Source organism: Leptodactylus fuscus, chromosome 1 (genome assembly GCF_031893055.1).
Source record: "Leptodactylus fuscus isolate aLepFus1 chromosome 1, aLepFus1.hap2, whole genome shotgun sequence".
Lineage (NCBI taxonomy): Eukaryota > Metazoa > Chordata > Amphibia > Anura > Leptodactylidae > Leptodactylus > Leptodactylus fuscus.
Window position 1 is genome coordinate 327,723,986 of NC_134265.1, and position 13,761 is coordinate 327,737,746.

Sequence of the window (13,761 nt, forward strand, 5' to 3'; positions counted from 1 at the left end):
TTGACAGTCGTGTTGCGAATATTCTCACCGTTTGCCTGCAGTGAGGTTTGTGATTCGGCCTCCAAGGTCATGTGAGGTGTGTTGATGTCATGACATCAGTACAACTCCTGTGACCACTTAGACCCAATCATAGGCCCCAATGGTCCCCCAAAGTCGCTGACATCACTCAGTAGCCCAGAAGACCCCCATTTATTATTTTTCTGTACCTTCTCTGGGCCTCCGATTATTATATTCTGGGGTCTAAAGAGAGTATAATATTAAGACTTCCAAGTCACAGAGCAGAAACTTGCTGGCGAACACTGCGGCATCTTCACTGTGCACCAAGTACCGTTCTGTACATTGTGTATTGGTTGTGCTTGGTCTTACAGCTCAGCCCTATTCATTGGAACTGAGCTGTGATGAAGAATAAAATCCTGGCAAACCCCTTTAAAGAGTCAATCCTGACTCCTGTTACCAGAGATCAGTGTATAGTGGGAACACAGATATAGCTGAGCTGTTACATAATATGACTATAGAGTGTCTATAGAGTGCACAATAATAATAATAATAATAAATCACATACAGATATTGGCCTTTTACCTCAATTTTTAATCCATAGAGAAGTTTTAACTCTAGACTAAAGAAAGCTTATAAATGTAAATCTGTGTGTAATGTGTACAACACCTATATACTGTATGTTGTGTGCACACGCCTATATACTGTATTTTGTGTGCACACGCCTATATACTGTATTTTGTGTGCACACTGCTTATATACTGTATGTTGTGTGCACACTGCCTATATACTGTATGTTGTGTGTACCGGCTATATACTGTATGTTGTACAGTCATGGCCAAAAGTTTTGAGAATGACACAAATATTATATTTTCACATGATCTGCTGGCCTCTGGTTTTTATGTGTGTTTGTCAGATGTTTTTATCACATACAGAGTTATAATTGCAATCATATTATGAGTAACAAAAGCTTATATTGACAGTTAGAATGAGTTAATGCAGCAAGCCAATATTTGCAGTGTTGCCCCTTCTTCTTCAGGACCTCTGCAATTCTCCCTGGCATGCTCTCAATCAACTTCTGGACCAAATCCTGACTGATAGCAGTCCATTCTTGCACAATCAATGCTTGCATTTTGTCAGAATTTGTAGGTTTTTGTTTGTCCACCCGTCTCTTGATGATTGACCACAAGTTCTCAATGGGATTAAGATCTGGGGAGTTTCCAGGCCATGGACCCAAAATCTTTGTCTTGTTCCCTGAGCCATTTAGTTATCACCTTTGCTTTATGGCAAGGTGCTCCATCATGATGGAAAAGGCATTGTTGATCGCCAAACTGCTCTTGGACAGTTGGGAGAAGTTGATCTTGGAGGACATTCTGGTACCATTCTTTATTCATGGCTGTGTTTTTGGGCAAGACTATGAGAGAGCCGATTCCCTTGGCTGAGAAGCAACCCCACACATGAATGGTTTCAGGATGCTTTACAGTTGGCATGAGACAAGACTGGTGGTAGCGCTCACCTCGTCTTCTCTGAATAAGCTGTTTTCCAGATGTCCCAAACAATCGAAAAGGGGATTCATCAGAGAAAATGACTTTACCCCGGTCCTCAGCAGTCCACTCCCTGTACCTTTTGCAGAATATCAGTCTGTCCCTGATGTTTTTTCTGGAGAGAAGTGGCTTCTTTGCTGCCCTCCTTGAGACCAGGCCTTGCTCCAAGAGTCTCCGCCTCACAGTGCGTGCAGATGCACTCACACCTGCCTGCTGCCATTCCTGAGCAAGCTCTGCACTGCTGGTAGCCCGATCCCGCAGCTGAAACACTTTTAAGAGACGGTCCTGGCGCTTGCTGGTCTTTCTTGGGCGCCCTGGAGCCTTTTTGCCTACAATGGAACCTCTCTCCTTGAACTTCTTGATGATGCGATAGATTGTTGACTGAGGTGCAATCTTTCTAGCTGCAATACTCTTCCCTGTTAGGCCATTTTTGTGCAGTGCAATGATGACTGCACGCGTTTCTTTAGAGATATCCATGGTTAACAGAAGAGAAACAATGATGCCAAGCACCAGCCTCCTTTTAAAGTGTCCAGTGGTGTCATTCTTACTTATCATGACAGATTGATCTCCAGCCCTGTCCTCATCAACACCCACACCTGTGTTAATGGAGCAATCACTGAAACGATGTTAGCTGGTCCTTTTAAGGCAGGGCTGCAATGATGTTGAAATGTGTTTTGGGGGATAAAGTTCATTTTCTAGGCAAATATTGACTTTGCAAGTAATTGCTGTTAAGCTGATCACGCTTTATAACATTCTGGAGTATATGCAAATTGCCATTAGAAAAACTGAAGCAGTAGACTTTGTATAAATTAATATTTGTATCATTCTCAAAACTTTTGGCCATGACTATATGTGCACATTCGATATACTGTATGTTGTGTATACACTGCTTATATGCTGTATGTTGTGTTTATACCCTCTGCATTTTGTGTGTACATCCCCCGTATAGTGTATGTTGTGTACACCACCTGTATGTTGCTTGTACAGCACCTGTATTCTGTATGTTCCATGTGTGCTCCCTGTATACAGTACGTTGTGTGTACACTGCACATATGCTTTATGTTGTGTGCACACCCCCTCTACTGTATATTGTGTATATGCTCCCTGTATACTGTATATTGTGTGTATGCTCCCCGTATACAGTATGTTGTGTATACACTGCATGTTGTGTATTAGTGCTTGCTAATCATTGTTTTGGCTGGCATTAATGGCACTTCATGCGGAGGTGGGTAAGTAGGTATATAGTGTCATGTAACACTTGGGGACTGTCATTAGGTCCCTCTGGGTACAGTAACGTTAGAAACTCCTCTCCCAGTTGTCTCCCTGTACCATAGAAACAGCCGTCAGCGGGCGCTTAGTGAATGTGTTATGACTACTATCATCCGCACAATTACTCTCATGCATGGCAGCGCTCGCTATAAGAACATTCCTATAATCTGCCATCCCACAGTCCAGGGATTCTCATAGTCCTGCACTTGTTCCCATGTAGGCTGAATTCTCACAAAACCAGAAAACACAATTCTAGCAGAATATACTGGGGGTAATTTATGAAGACTGGCATTCTGTACTCCAGTCTTAGTGAAGCCCCCAGCTGGTGTGAGATACAACTTCGAGTACTGGTCACTATATGGGAAGTCCGCTAGCTTTCTGTGTACAGTATGGGGATATTTAGATGTATGGTGGGGGGGCGAAGTTTTCCCCTTGCACTCACTAACCATCATCTCTCGTTTTTAGAGGCATGTTGTGGAGACGTTTTTTGGATTTGACGAGGAATCCGTTGATTCAGAAACCTCTTCAGTCACCTCATACAACACCGATAAGACGGACAGAACACCAGCAACGCCTGAAGAAGACATAGAAGATGTAAGTCACTACTGCCGCTGTAGTCGTTATATATCATTAAGACTAGGTTCACACACAGGAATTTGTAGCAGATTTTGAGGCGGATTCTGCTTTAAAAACTGCTCCAAATTCCATCTGGAATCTGCTAGTATTTAGATCCAGTTGTTGTACCCATGTACCTGGTACTGCCTTGAATATTAGAAATACCATGTGTTTTAGTCCAAGGAAGCCCTAAATACATTTTTCTCTTGGTTAGTGATGTAACATTATTCAAGTGATAGTCCACAAACAGCGCCACACCTGTCCATAGGTTGTGTTTGGTATTGCAGCTCAAACCTATTGAAGTAAATGGGACTCTGCTGCAATACCATACAACTTGCAGACAGGGTCGCACCAATTTTGGACAAAAGTAGCGCTCTAGTTATAGAGAGAGAGACAGACACCTTAGAATTGTATGATTCTCTTCTCTGACCTTGCTTTGATTGAAGAATCTGACACATAATAAAATGTACGTAGATGTTGTATGACTCACAATGGATGATAATTTACTCCATTATTCATTGCCCTTGAAGAGCACTCCTAAGGAAGAAGCTGATTTAAGATTTCGGCAGCTGACCCGAGAATACCAGGCCCTGCAGAGAGCGTACGCCTTGCTGCAGGAACAAGTGGGTGGAACGCTGGATGCCGAAAGAGAAGCCAGGGTAATGTTCATTTATCTTCAGCCTATTGACCTTCCTATCTATAGACGACCACGGAGACCACCTACTATGGACCTGTATGAGGTAGACATTTATCTTTTATACGTAACCCCAGTTTTTGTCCTTCACAGACCCGGGAGCAGCTACAAGCCGACCTGCTGCGGTGCCAAGCAAAGATTGAAGACTTGGAGAACTCCTTGTGTGACAAAGGGCAGGTAACCGCAGGAAAAGCCTCTCTGGATAAGCAAGTGTCGGTGTTTCTATGCACTGTGCTTTTCAGCCTGGTTTCTTGGTGGTGGGCGATGTATTTGTAAAAGAAAAAAAAAACAAAGCCCCTTTGTAATGTGTTGCAGTTGTCTTCTTTCCATAACAACTCTGACTCCTGAAGCTACTGTGCAGCCCATCCACGGCTCCGAGTTCTAGCCATGTCATTGTTGTGCCCTGTTGTTATGTCTGTCCGAGGCGCATTACGGTATTATTTCATCTATTATAATCTGCAAAGAATTGATGCAATACAAAAGTTTAGCACATAATAATCTATACGAGAACAGTAGCCTTCTAATAAAGGTTATGTTCTATTGGCTTGTGTTGCATCAATAATTTGTAGGATATAATAATGTAACATGGTGCAGTATACTACAGATCTATAAGGGGCGGCTTCTATAGAGCGAATCATCTGCTGTGATATTTAAGTGGATTTTTTCCCCTTGAATTATTATTTCATCTGTCTAAATAACCTATCAGATATTGGCGCCTGCGCTGTTTCCCAAACCGTCGGCGGCCACACTCGGGGGGGGGGGGGGGGGGGGGGGGGTCATAAGCCAAATCGAGAAAGTTCTTCTCTACGCTGCAGGACTGCAAACTGCCGGCAATACTAATTACTCATATTTTGCAGAATTTTTAAGAAGGAAAACCACCAGATGGTATTTAATACCCAAAGCAAAACCTTATTTTACTTGATTGATGTTAAGCAATACCTTTAGTCTCTTGGGATCCACTCACGTGTGCAGTAAGGACTCGCACCGGTCATCACAGGACACACTAGGCCTCTGACCTCTCATGTCAAAGTAGCTGCTGCCAGGAGGACGCAGACAGATCAACCAAACAGGCTCACCACATTGACTGCTCTGTTAAGATCACAGAGCACACCTTTAACATGTGGTCGTTCCATGGGACATGCTGAGCAACCCCCCATGGGGTACTACACCTAGGCATAACCAATATTACACCAGCACTAGGGTTGAGCCAATCTTGAGATTTCAGGATCGTTTTTAAAATCCGGTTTCCAGTCATTTTCCATCCGATCCCGATCCTAATGCAAGTCAATGGGATTTTTTAATGATCGAAAATCGGATTTTAAAGACAATCCCATTCACTACACAGTGGGGAGTCCAAAAACTGAGCATTGTGTACACTGCTCCCGGAGCTCCAGCCTGTTGTTCTCTATCCATTTCTCTCCTCTCTCATTCAGATGCCGGCAGAGAACCGTACGAACCCCCGCCTCCCTAGTGATGTACTCGCGTCTCCCCACCCTGTACCCATCCACACTCTCCTAAGCCACAACAAGCCCCGCCTACTCCCAGCATCAGTAACAATAGCCTAGGGAGGTGGGGGCACGCACGGCACTCTGCCGGCATGTAAATAAGAGAGGAGAGGACAGAGAACAACGGCCCGGAACTCAGCGTCAGGGGAGCGTCAGCGGTTCTATGCAGGTAGGTTACAATTAAATTGTTAAGTTGCAGATAAGGGTTGACGGATCGTAATTCCGTTCCCGATCTTTTTTTAGGCTGGATCGGAAACCGGTCATGAAATTTACTCGATCGCCGATTGGGATCCAATCTTTTCCGATCCCGATCGCTCAACCCTAACCAGCACCCATTGTAGCTGCAAAGGAAACACAACTCTATAAACTTTGTATATACAGCACATCCAGAAAATGGCTACAGTCGAACGCCACATCAAACACCGCCTCACACTACATATAGCCATTTACAGTTCACCGCCTAACTAAAAAGATGAGCCTTTACCTCCTTACAAACACTGTAATATCCCTTTAAATTTAAATGTCATCACTGCCATTTAGTCACAGACCTCCCACCTGACAGTAGAGAAACAAATTAGCATATTGGGTGCTGAAATTAACAGCACCAATTGCTCAGCAATGGTGGGGGCTAGAGAAAATGATTAGTAACTGTCCAATGTGCTTCCACCTTCTTCTACACAATATGTCTTCATGTATGTCAGTAAAATGACATCACTCCCTGTCTTGGTGACCAGTGTCTTCTCTCCTAGTAGACCAAACTGCGAGGGTCAAAAACAATCATTTATGCAAGGGTCTGGAAGAGAACCGAGCAGGGACCCTCATGAAACCAAAAAAAAAAGTATAGGGCTAAATTGGGATTAAGTAAAAAGTAATAGGGTAGGGCTACTCGGCAACGTTGGTCACGATTGCAATATTGCCCTGTGAATCCTCCCCTACTGGGAGTGAATGGAGTCCTATTGTGACCCCAGGGGTACTGTCGTTGCACCAACCTTTGTTTTGCAATGCCATTCCGTTAACTCACGTTGCTGAAGGAGTCGCAGAGCAACACAGGGATAATGGGAGTTACAGACAGGGTTACCTGTAGCTCTTGCCATATAGTAATGTGTATAGAGCCATGGGTTACGTTACATTAGCAAAGAGGAGTTTTTGGTGACAGAATTCGGTAAAAATCTCCCATTGTGACAGCAGAACCATCAGTGATCAGCTAGAATCTGCAGGCAAGTATTTAGTTTTTCTGTAGTGCCCCCACAGGAGAAATGAAGAATTACATAGTGCCCATTGAGTTCTTTGAGTTCTACAAAGACTAATTCATGGAAGTGTCAAGTCAAGGACTCTCTTCTACTTTCTCAGATTGCTCTACTACAGTCTTCAAGATTTAGGCTTTCTGCCACCTTGGAGTTTCCGCTGGTGCGGAGTGATAGGTTTTTGTTTTTTTAGCCTACAATGATCAGTCAGTAGTTGTTTACTTTCACACTGCTATTTATGTTGCATTACAATATGGCCGTATCCTCTGCCCCTTTGTAACCTCAATATGTGTCTGGAAGGGTTTAGCTGAAGATCCGACCTTCATCCTTGTAAACAAGCTTATATTGGATTCTCATTATTATTCACTGGTGGTGCCCACACATAATGAGACTCTGTCAGCGTACAGCACAGAAACCCTGCAAGAGAAAACATCCAAACCCCTACGTAATATTAGCCGAGCTGCCAGATTCTCTTCTCGCAGATTGTCTGCCTTCTTAAAGGGATATTCCAGTTTTTGGTGGGGTTACCTCTTAAAATAACAAATGCTATATACTCTCCTTTGCATTCAGCTATAGATTCAGTCTCCATTCAAGTCCCTGGTCTTAATGTCCTTTGACGTGTCAGCCGATCAGTGACTAAGCAGTGATGCTGTGCTAAGTCGGAGTATCCTGACTCAGTTACTTGCATCAAATTTTCACTGTGCTTTGGAAATTGACCTATAGTCCACCATTCTAGATTTACTGTGACGCCATGTTCATTTATACATCGCTATGTTCTGCCAGGTGCTTGGACTAGATGTGCAGTTTTGCTTAGTAAATCCACTTTCACACGTATAACAAGGTCCTTACACTGATGGTGAACCTTTGCTGGTTTTCAGTGGTCCTTGTGATTTCCAGTTTGGTTGTAGTATGCGATCACATTAAATTGTAGGATGAATATGAGCCCCCATTAACATTTGGATTGACCAAGATTGCATCCTATTTGCAACAGGAACACCTAAATGGCTGGTGGCCAAACAGTTTTGGCGCTGTTTATATTTGGAGAATTAAAATGGAAAACCCAACCTGTATGATCATTGTTTCCAGACTTCAAGACACTTGAAGGTTTTTGGGTTTTTTTGGCCCCAGCCATCTTGACACTCAGACCCTGCACAGATCCACTGTCTGGATGTCTCCAGGTACCGGAATCTATATCCGCAGAAGTAGCTCATCTCCTGTACAAGTAATAGGAGCAGACCCCGGTGAATAGAAGTAGATTTGCTTCCGCCACCTCCCATCTATATGAATATGTGAGGGGTGAAGTACACATGTGTCTATCCTTACTCGAACTTGGTTGAAGACTCCAATTTCTCTTGAAACCAATGCAATAGAAAATCGCAACATGTCAATGAAATTCTTGACAGGCTGCAAATCACAAGATAACCACTGGGTGGCTACTTACAAACGCCAGATACCTTGTGGTACAATATGGCGAAATTATGTTGTTTTGAAAAGCTGACATGTTCAGCCAAGAGAAAAGGTGAGGAAGAAGACCTCACCATCTGAGGTACAACACATGGGTGAACAGGTTTACATCCATGTGCAGTAGGGTGAGCAGGGGCATACATAACAATAATTTTTGGGGGTAGGCAGATCTGTATGTTAGGATGTAAAGGAGTCATTTTGTGGTGCGGCCATTGCTCTCTTAGGTTTTTACCTACCTTGGAAGCTCAGAACGAGGTTTGCTCAGACAGACAAACTTTCATCTCCCCCTGTTTTTCTGACCCATTGCCAGCATTGAGAAGTGGAATAACTTAGCAGACACTTTTCGTTGCTTATGCTGTGTTAGCTTTTTGTGGCTTCTTCTCCACTCACATCCAAAGCACAAAAAAATGGGGTGAATCTGTACTGGAAAGCTTTGTGACCTAGCAGCTTCGCCTTGTGTCTGTCTTTCGAGTTCCCACAGTACACTGATCAGTCAGTCACTAATTGCATTATCTAGCTTTGTATGTGACAACATTCAGTTACTTAAAGGGTCATTCTCATCTCCAGAATCACTTTTAAGGTGAAAAACCCTTTAAGCAGCCATTTATGGAAATAAAAGTATTTTTTGATACACTTTTGATCTTCTGTTTTCCTTAGGATTCCAAATGGGTGGAAGAGAAGCAGCATCTTCTGAGGAAAAACCAAGACTTGGTAGAAAAGGTATTGGCGTGATAGCCTTGATTTATTTTATAATAAACTTAAAAGGGTTGTCCGCATCATTTTTATTGGGCAGCACGGTGGCTCAGTGGTTAGCACTGCAGCACTGGAGTCCCGGGTTCGAATCCTGCCAAGGACAACATCTGCAAGGAGTTTGTATGTTCTCCCCGTGTTTGCATGGGTTTCCTCCGGGTACTCCGGTTTCCTCCCACACACCAAAGACATACTGATAGGGAATTTAGATTGGGTGCCCTATATGGGACAGTGACAGTAAATGTCTGTAAAGCACTGCGGAATATGATGGCGCTATATAAGTATGCATAATAAATAATAATATTGGTGATCTGTCCCCAGGATGGATTGTCAATATGAGATCACTTGGGATCTGACACCTTGCTCGTGCAAGCGCTGTGACTCTTTGGTTGTTTCCATTGCACACTGTCTGTTCCATAGAGGTCCTGTGATGTAATTACACTGCACTGACACCCCCTCCCTTCCCCCAGTAATTAAATTAATTAACATTAATTAATGTTCAGTCCTTATGCCTGGCCCCTAATGACCTCATTGGTTACAGCTTAAAAAAATCCAAACAGAGACTCACCAACCATTTTTACGAAATCTTTTCCATGGACTAAAGACTCATATTGGTCATCAATAACTAGTCACTGAGATCCTCTGGTTAAAGGGGTTTTCTGTCCCTAGAATATTGATGAGTGTCCATTTTGAACAGCTGATCTGTGAGGGATTTATCTACCAGTTTTTTTTGTTTTTTTTAAAATGTAGATTGTGAGCCCCACATAAAGCTCACAGTGTACATTTTTTCCCTATCAGTATGTCTTTTGGAATATGGGATGGAAATCCATGCAAACACGGAGAGAACATACAACCTCCTTGGAGATGGTTTTTTGCCCAAGGTGGGATTTGAACACCAGGACCCCAGGGCTGCAGTGCTAACCACTGAGCCACCGTGTGGCCCCTTTATCCACCAGTTTAATATTGATGACCTATCTTAACGATGGATCACCAATATCTTAGTCCTGGAGAACCCCTTTAAATGGAGTCTGGCACCAGAATCCAGCATATCAACCCAACCCAGTGATTCTGTTACTGAAATATCGCTAACTCTAGGTTCACACCAGGACTTGGGTTTCAGTTTTTGAGGTCTACTTGGGGACCCGAAAAATGGAAATCCAATCCGCATATAAAGTGGTTACCCGTGGAAATCTGCGAACCCCTTAGACTGTAATGGGGTCTGCTCCGTTTCCGCCCAGAGAGAAAAATCCTACTTGCAGAGTTTTCCTGTCCAAGAGGTTTCGGAGACGGAATTCCCGAACGGAATCCAAGCGCTGGTGTGAACCCTGCCGTATTTTGTCAATATGCCAATGATCTTGAGGACACTGCAATTGTTCCAAAGAGGGAACATCTTTGTTCTCATGGCAAATATAGTGATCTCTCAATGGAGACAGTGACTCACAAGGGGGAAACACTTCTTGATTCATGTGACCCTACCCTATCTATCTGTGGGGCTGGGGTGATATGTCGGGTTCTGGTTACAGACTTCCTTTACAGTATATGAATTATTTTTTATATTTATTATTATTTTTTTTATTATTTAAAGTATATGAAAACAAACCATCTAGTAGAAACCGGCGACTGAACAAAATCAAAATAAGACATTTCTGGGGTTTTCTCATTACGACGAGATGAGAAACAAACAGCACACAGCAGATTCCACACAGAATTTTTTTACATGAATTTTGATTTGTATTCTGTTCCAAAATCCGCCAACCATTGAATTTGAAAATCCCCTGCCGTTTATCATTGAGGATAATCCGTGTCGATCCCTTCCATATGAAATTTTTATTTCTATTAATTAATGAAAATAATGGGAAGATTTTTACATTTCTCCTTTTATTTATTTTTTTCTATTTTTAGATTTTTAAATATGAACTGGAAGAGAGTCAGCTGAAAAATGAAATCCAGGACGCCCGAGACCAGAACGAACTCTTAGAATTCCGCGTTCTTGAACTCGAAGTAAGAGATTCTCTCTGTAAACTGTCCCCGGGAACAGACATTGCTTTTGAGTCTCGGATTAAATATATTTAGCACACTATGCTTCCGACAGCACATGGATATATGGGAGCGGGACGTTTGACTAAAGTCAAAAACAAGAAAACACGTTGCCTTGTATACGTTGCAAGAGATTAGTATTTAGCACACGGCTGACCGGTTTATTGCACTTAATGTCATGATCGTTTTTGTATATTTTTCCGTTTCAGTCATCTAATTTTCTGCATGGCTAACGTGAATGTGCACACTGTGAATTGTGTTACTCCTGCTCATTTTAATGTCTGTGGATTTCAACCTTGCATGTTGTGGTTTTTGTTTTTGTTTTTTTTCTTTTTTTTCCAAGCATATAGATATTGTTTTAAAACGATTTCTCATAATAAAAAAATATTTTCCCTCTGGTTAATTTGCTTCCATTTATTCCATCTAATTTCCAGCATGTAGTTGTGTGTTTGTGGTTTTTTTTTTTGTTTTGTTTTTTTTTTAATTTATTTTACTTTATTTTATTTTTTTTTATTTTTCCAGCATGAAAACATTGACTATTAATTTCACTTTGACACGTAAACTACTAAATTCATTTCCACTCTTGTCCTAGTCCTTATGATAATCATTGGTCAAAAACTGAAACCTAAAGCTGGCCATACACATTAGATTTTCATCAGGTGAAAGATCTGATTTTGTCTTTTTTGCAACGATCAGCCATGAAGATCCCGCAAATGATTTTAGTGTGCCAAAACTAGTTCAACCTCGCTGAATATTTTTGCCCCGCAGTCAGTCAGATGAAAATGACCAGAATAAGCCAACTTACATAGATTTACTGTGGGTTTTGTTTTTTTGTTTTTTCAAATAACCTTTCACCACCTCCACTAGCTTTTTATAAGTTTCAATAGGCAATACACCACTGATTCTGGTACTGTTGGAATATTATTCCTAGCCCTGACCATTCCTGAGTAATCATTGCTGTGTCAGTACAATAATGCCCTCTGTTGTCAGGTGGGCGGTCCTTGTCTTTCTGCTCTAGCCCAGAACCGCCCATTGGACAGTAGAGAGCATAATTCTGTTGCAACTAACAGCCATGATTGCTCGGGAACAGTTGGGGCTAGGAAAAAAAAAAATTCCAGTGGAATCAGTGAAGCGGCTTCTGTTGGGGGTGGTGAAAGGTCCTTTTTTAACACTTTCCCAACATCCACTGTATTATTATGGTGGATAGATATGGTGGCCGCTCAGGAGCTTGGCATTAAAGGGGCTCTATCAGCAGATTTACGGGTTATGAGCTAAAGATATTCCTGAATAGCCTTTAAAAGGGCTGTTCAGGTGCTGTTATTAGTTTGTAAAAAGACCCCCCCCCCTCATTTTTGTTAATTACCTTGGTAATCGATATGCAAATGAGCTTGATCGTGTACGGTGGAACTGTAGTTCTGTCTCCAGTAGAAGCTCAGATCACTGTAAAGAAGACCTTGTACCACCAACTCCAACTATTTGTATCATTCTATAGATGCTGTTTCACTGATTTCTGCTCAGTTGTAATTTTCTCACTAGCCCTCGCTATTCCTGACCAATCAGTGCTGTTAGATTCAGCACAGAGTATGTTAGAGACTCTACTGTCAGGTGGGGGGGGGGGCGGTCTTTGGCTAGAGCAGATGGTCGGGGACTGCCCACATGACAGTATATAGCTAAGTTAACATATTGTGTGATCAAGCTAACAGCACTGATTGTTCAGCTATGGTGGGGCTAGAGAAAAAAATCCAACTGCACTGGAATCCATGGAGTAGGTTCTATTGCAGGATGCAAAGATTTGAAGTTGGTGGTGGAAAGTCCACTTTAAGCCCTCTAATTTTGTGGGGTTGTGGAAATTCACTGCTGGACCAAGAATAGCCATGCTTGATAATGTATAAGTTCCCATGCACGCTGGGCAATTTTCATTGGAAAATCCAGTCCGTACATAGGCTGAATGTAGTCAGGAGATGGGACTCCTCGTATCATAGTGATCAGTAATGCTGAGAGTCCCTATGAAAGAAGAAGTTTGAGTACGAGAAATCGGGCCTAAAGCAGCCATCTTTTACATGAATCCGAAGGTTCTTTCTGATCTATTAGCCTGCACGCCCAGCACTCTAACCAAGTAGCTGACATTACACATACACCATGTAGTGGCCACGCCACGCTATTGCAGTTCAACTCCAACCAAATCCATTGATTCCTTCTGTACCTATGGAGTTTTGTTCTATTAAATGGGACCTTCTGTACAGTTAGGACCTAAAATTCCATTCAGTGGAAACGGCCAAAGTTTTTCCATCTTCATCCTGCTGATAAAAATAAAAACTGCAGAGCTAAGAGAGTGGGAATTTTTGTACTCATAGACTATTAGCCACCAGGCAAATGACAGGAGATTGTGGGGCCTTCATTATATAATTGTGTATACTACCACTATGTGATTGGTAACTCTCTTGTGCAATACTAGAAGGGTCATGTATGGCTGTATTTTATGTACAGCCTTTTGTATTCTACTATTGTTATGGGTCTGGCTTTTAAAAAAAATTAAGCCTCCATCTTTTAGTAGGGCATATTCCACTGATTCTGGCGCAATTGGAATATTCTTTCTAGCCCACACCATTCCTGAGCAATGATATCTGTTAGTTTCAGCACTCAAT

General features: G+C 42.3%; 1 protein-coding gene across 1 annotated transcript in view; it reads left to right on the forward strand.

Annotated features, from left to right (window-relative positions):
* Window positions 1–13,761, forward strand: part of JAKMIP1 (janus kinase and microtubule interacting protein 1) — a 94,888-nt gene that overhangs the window by 58,773 nt on the left and 22,354 nt on the right. The window contains exons 10-14 of the mRNA XM_075260975.1: window positions 3,273–3,401; window positions 3,953–4,081; window positions 4,210–4,293; window positions 8,987–9,049; window positions 10,982–11,080. Coding sequence (XP_075117076.1) covers window positions 3,273–3,401; window positions 3,953–4,081; window positions 4,210–4,293; window positions 8,987–9,049; window positions 10,982–11,080 — 504 coding nt within the window. The remainder of the gene's footprint in view (window positions 1–3,272; window positions 3,402–3,952; window positions 4,082–4,209; window positions 4,294–8,986; window positions 9,050–10,981; window positions 11,081–13,761) is intronic.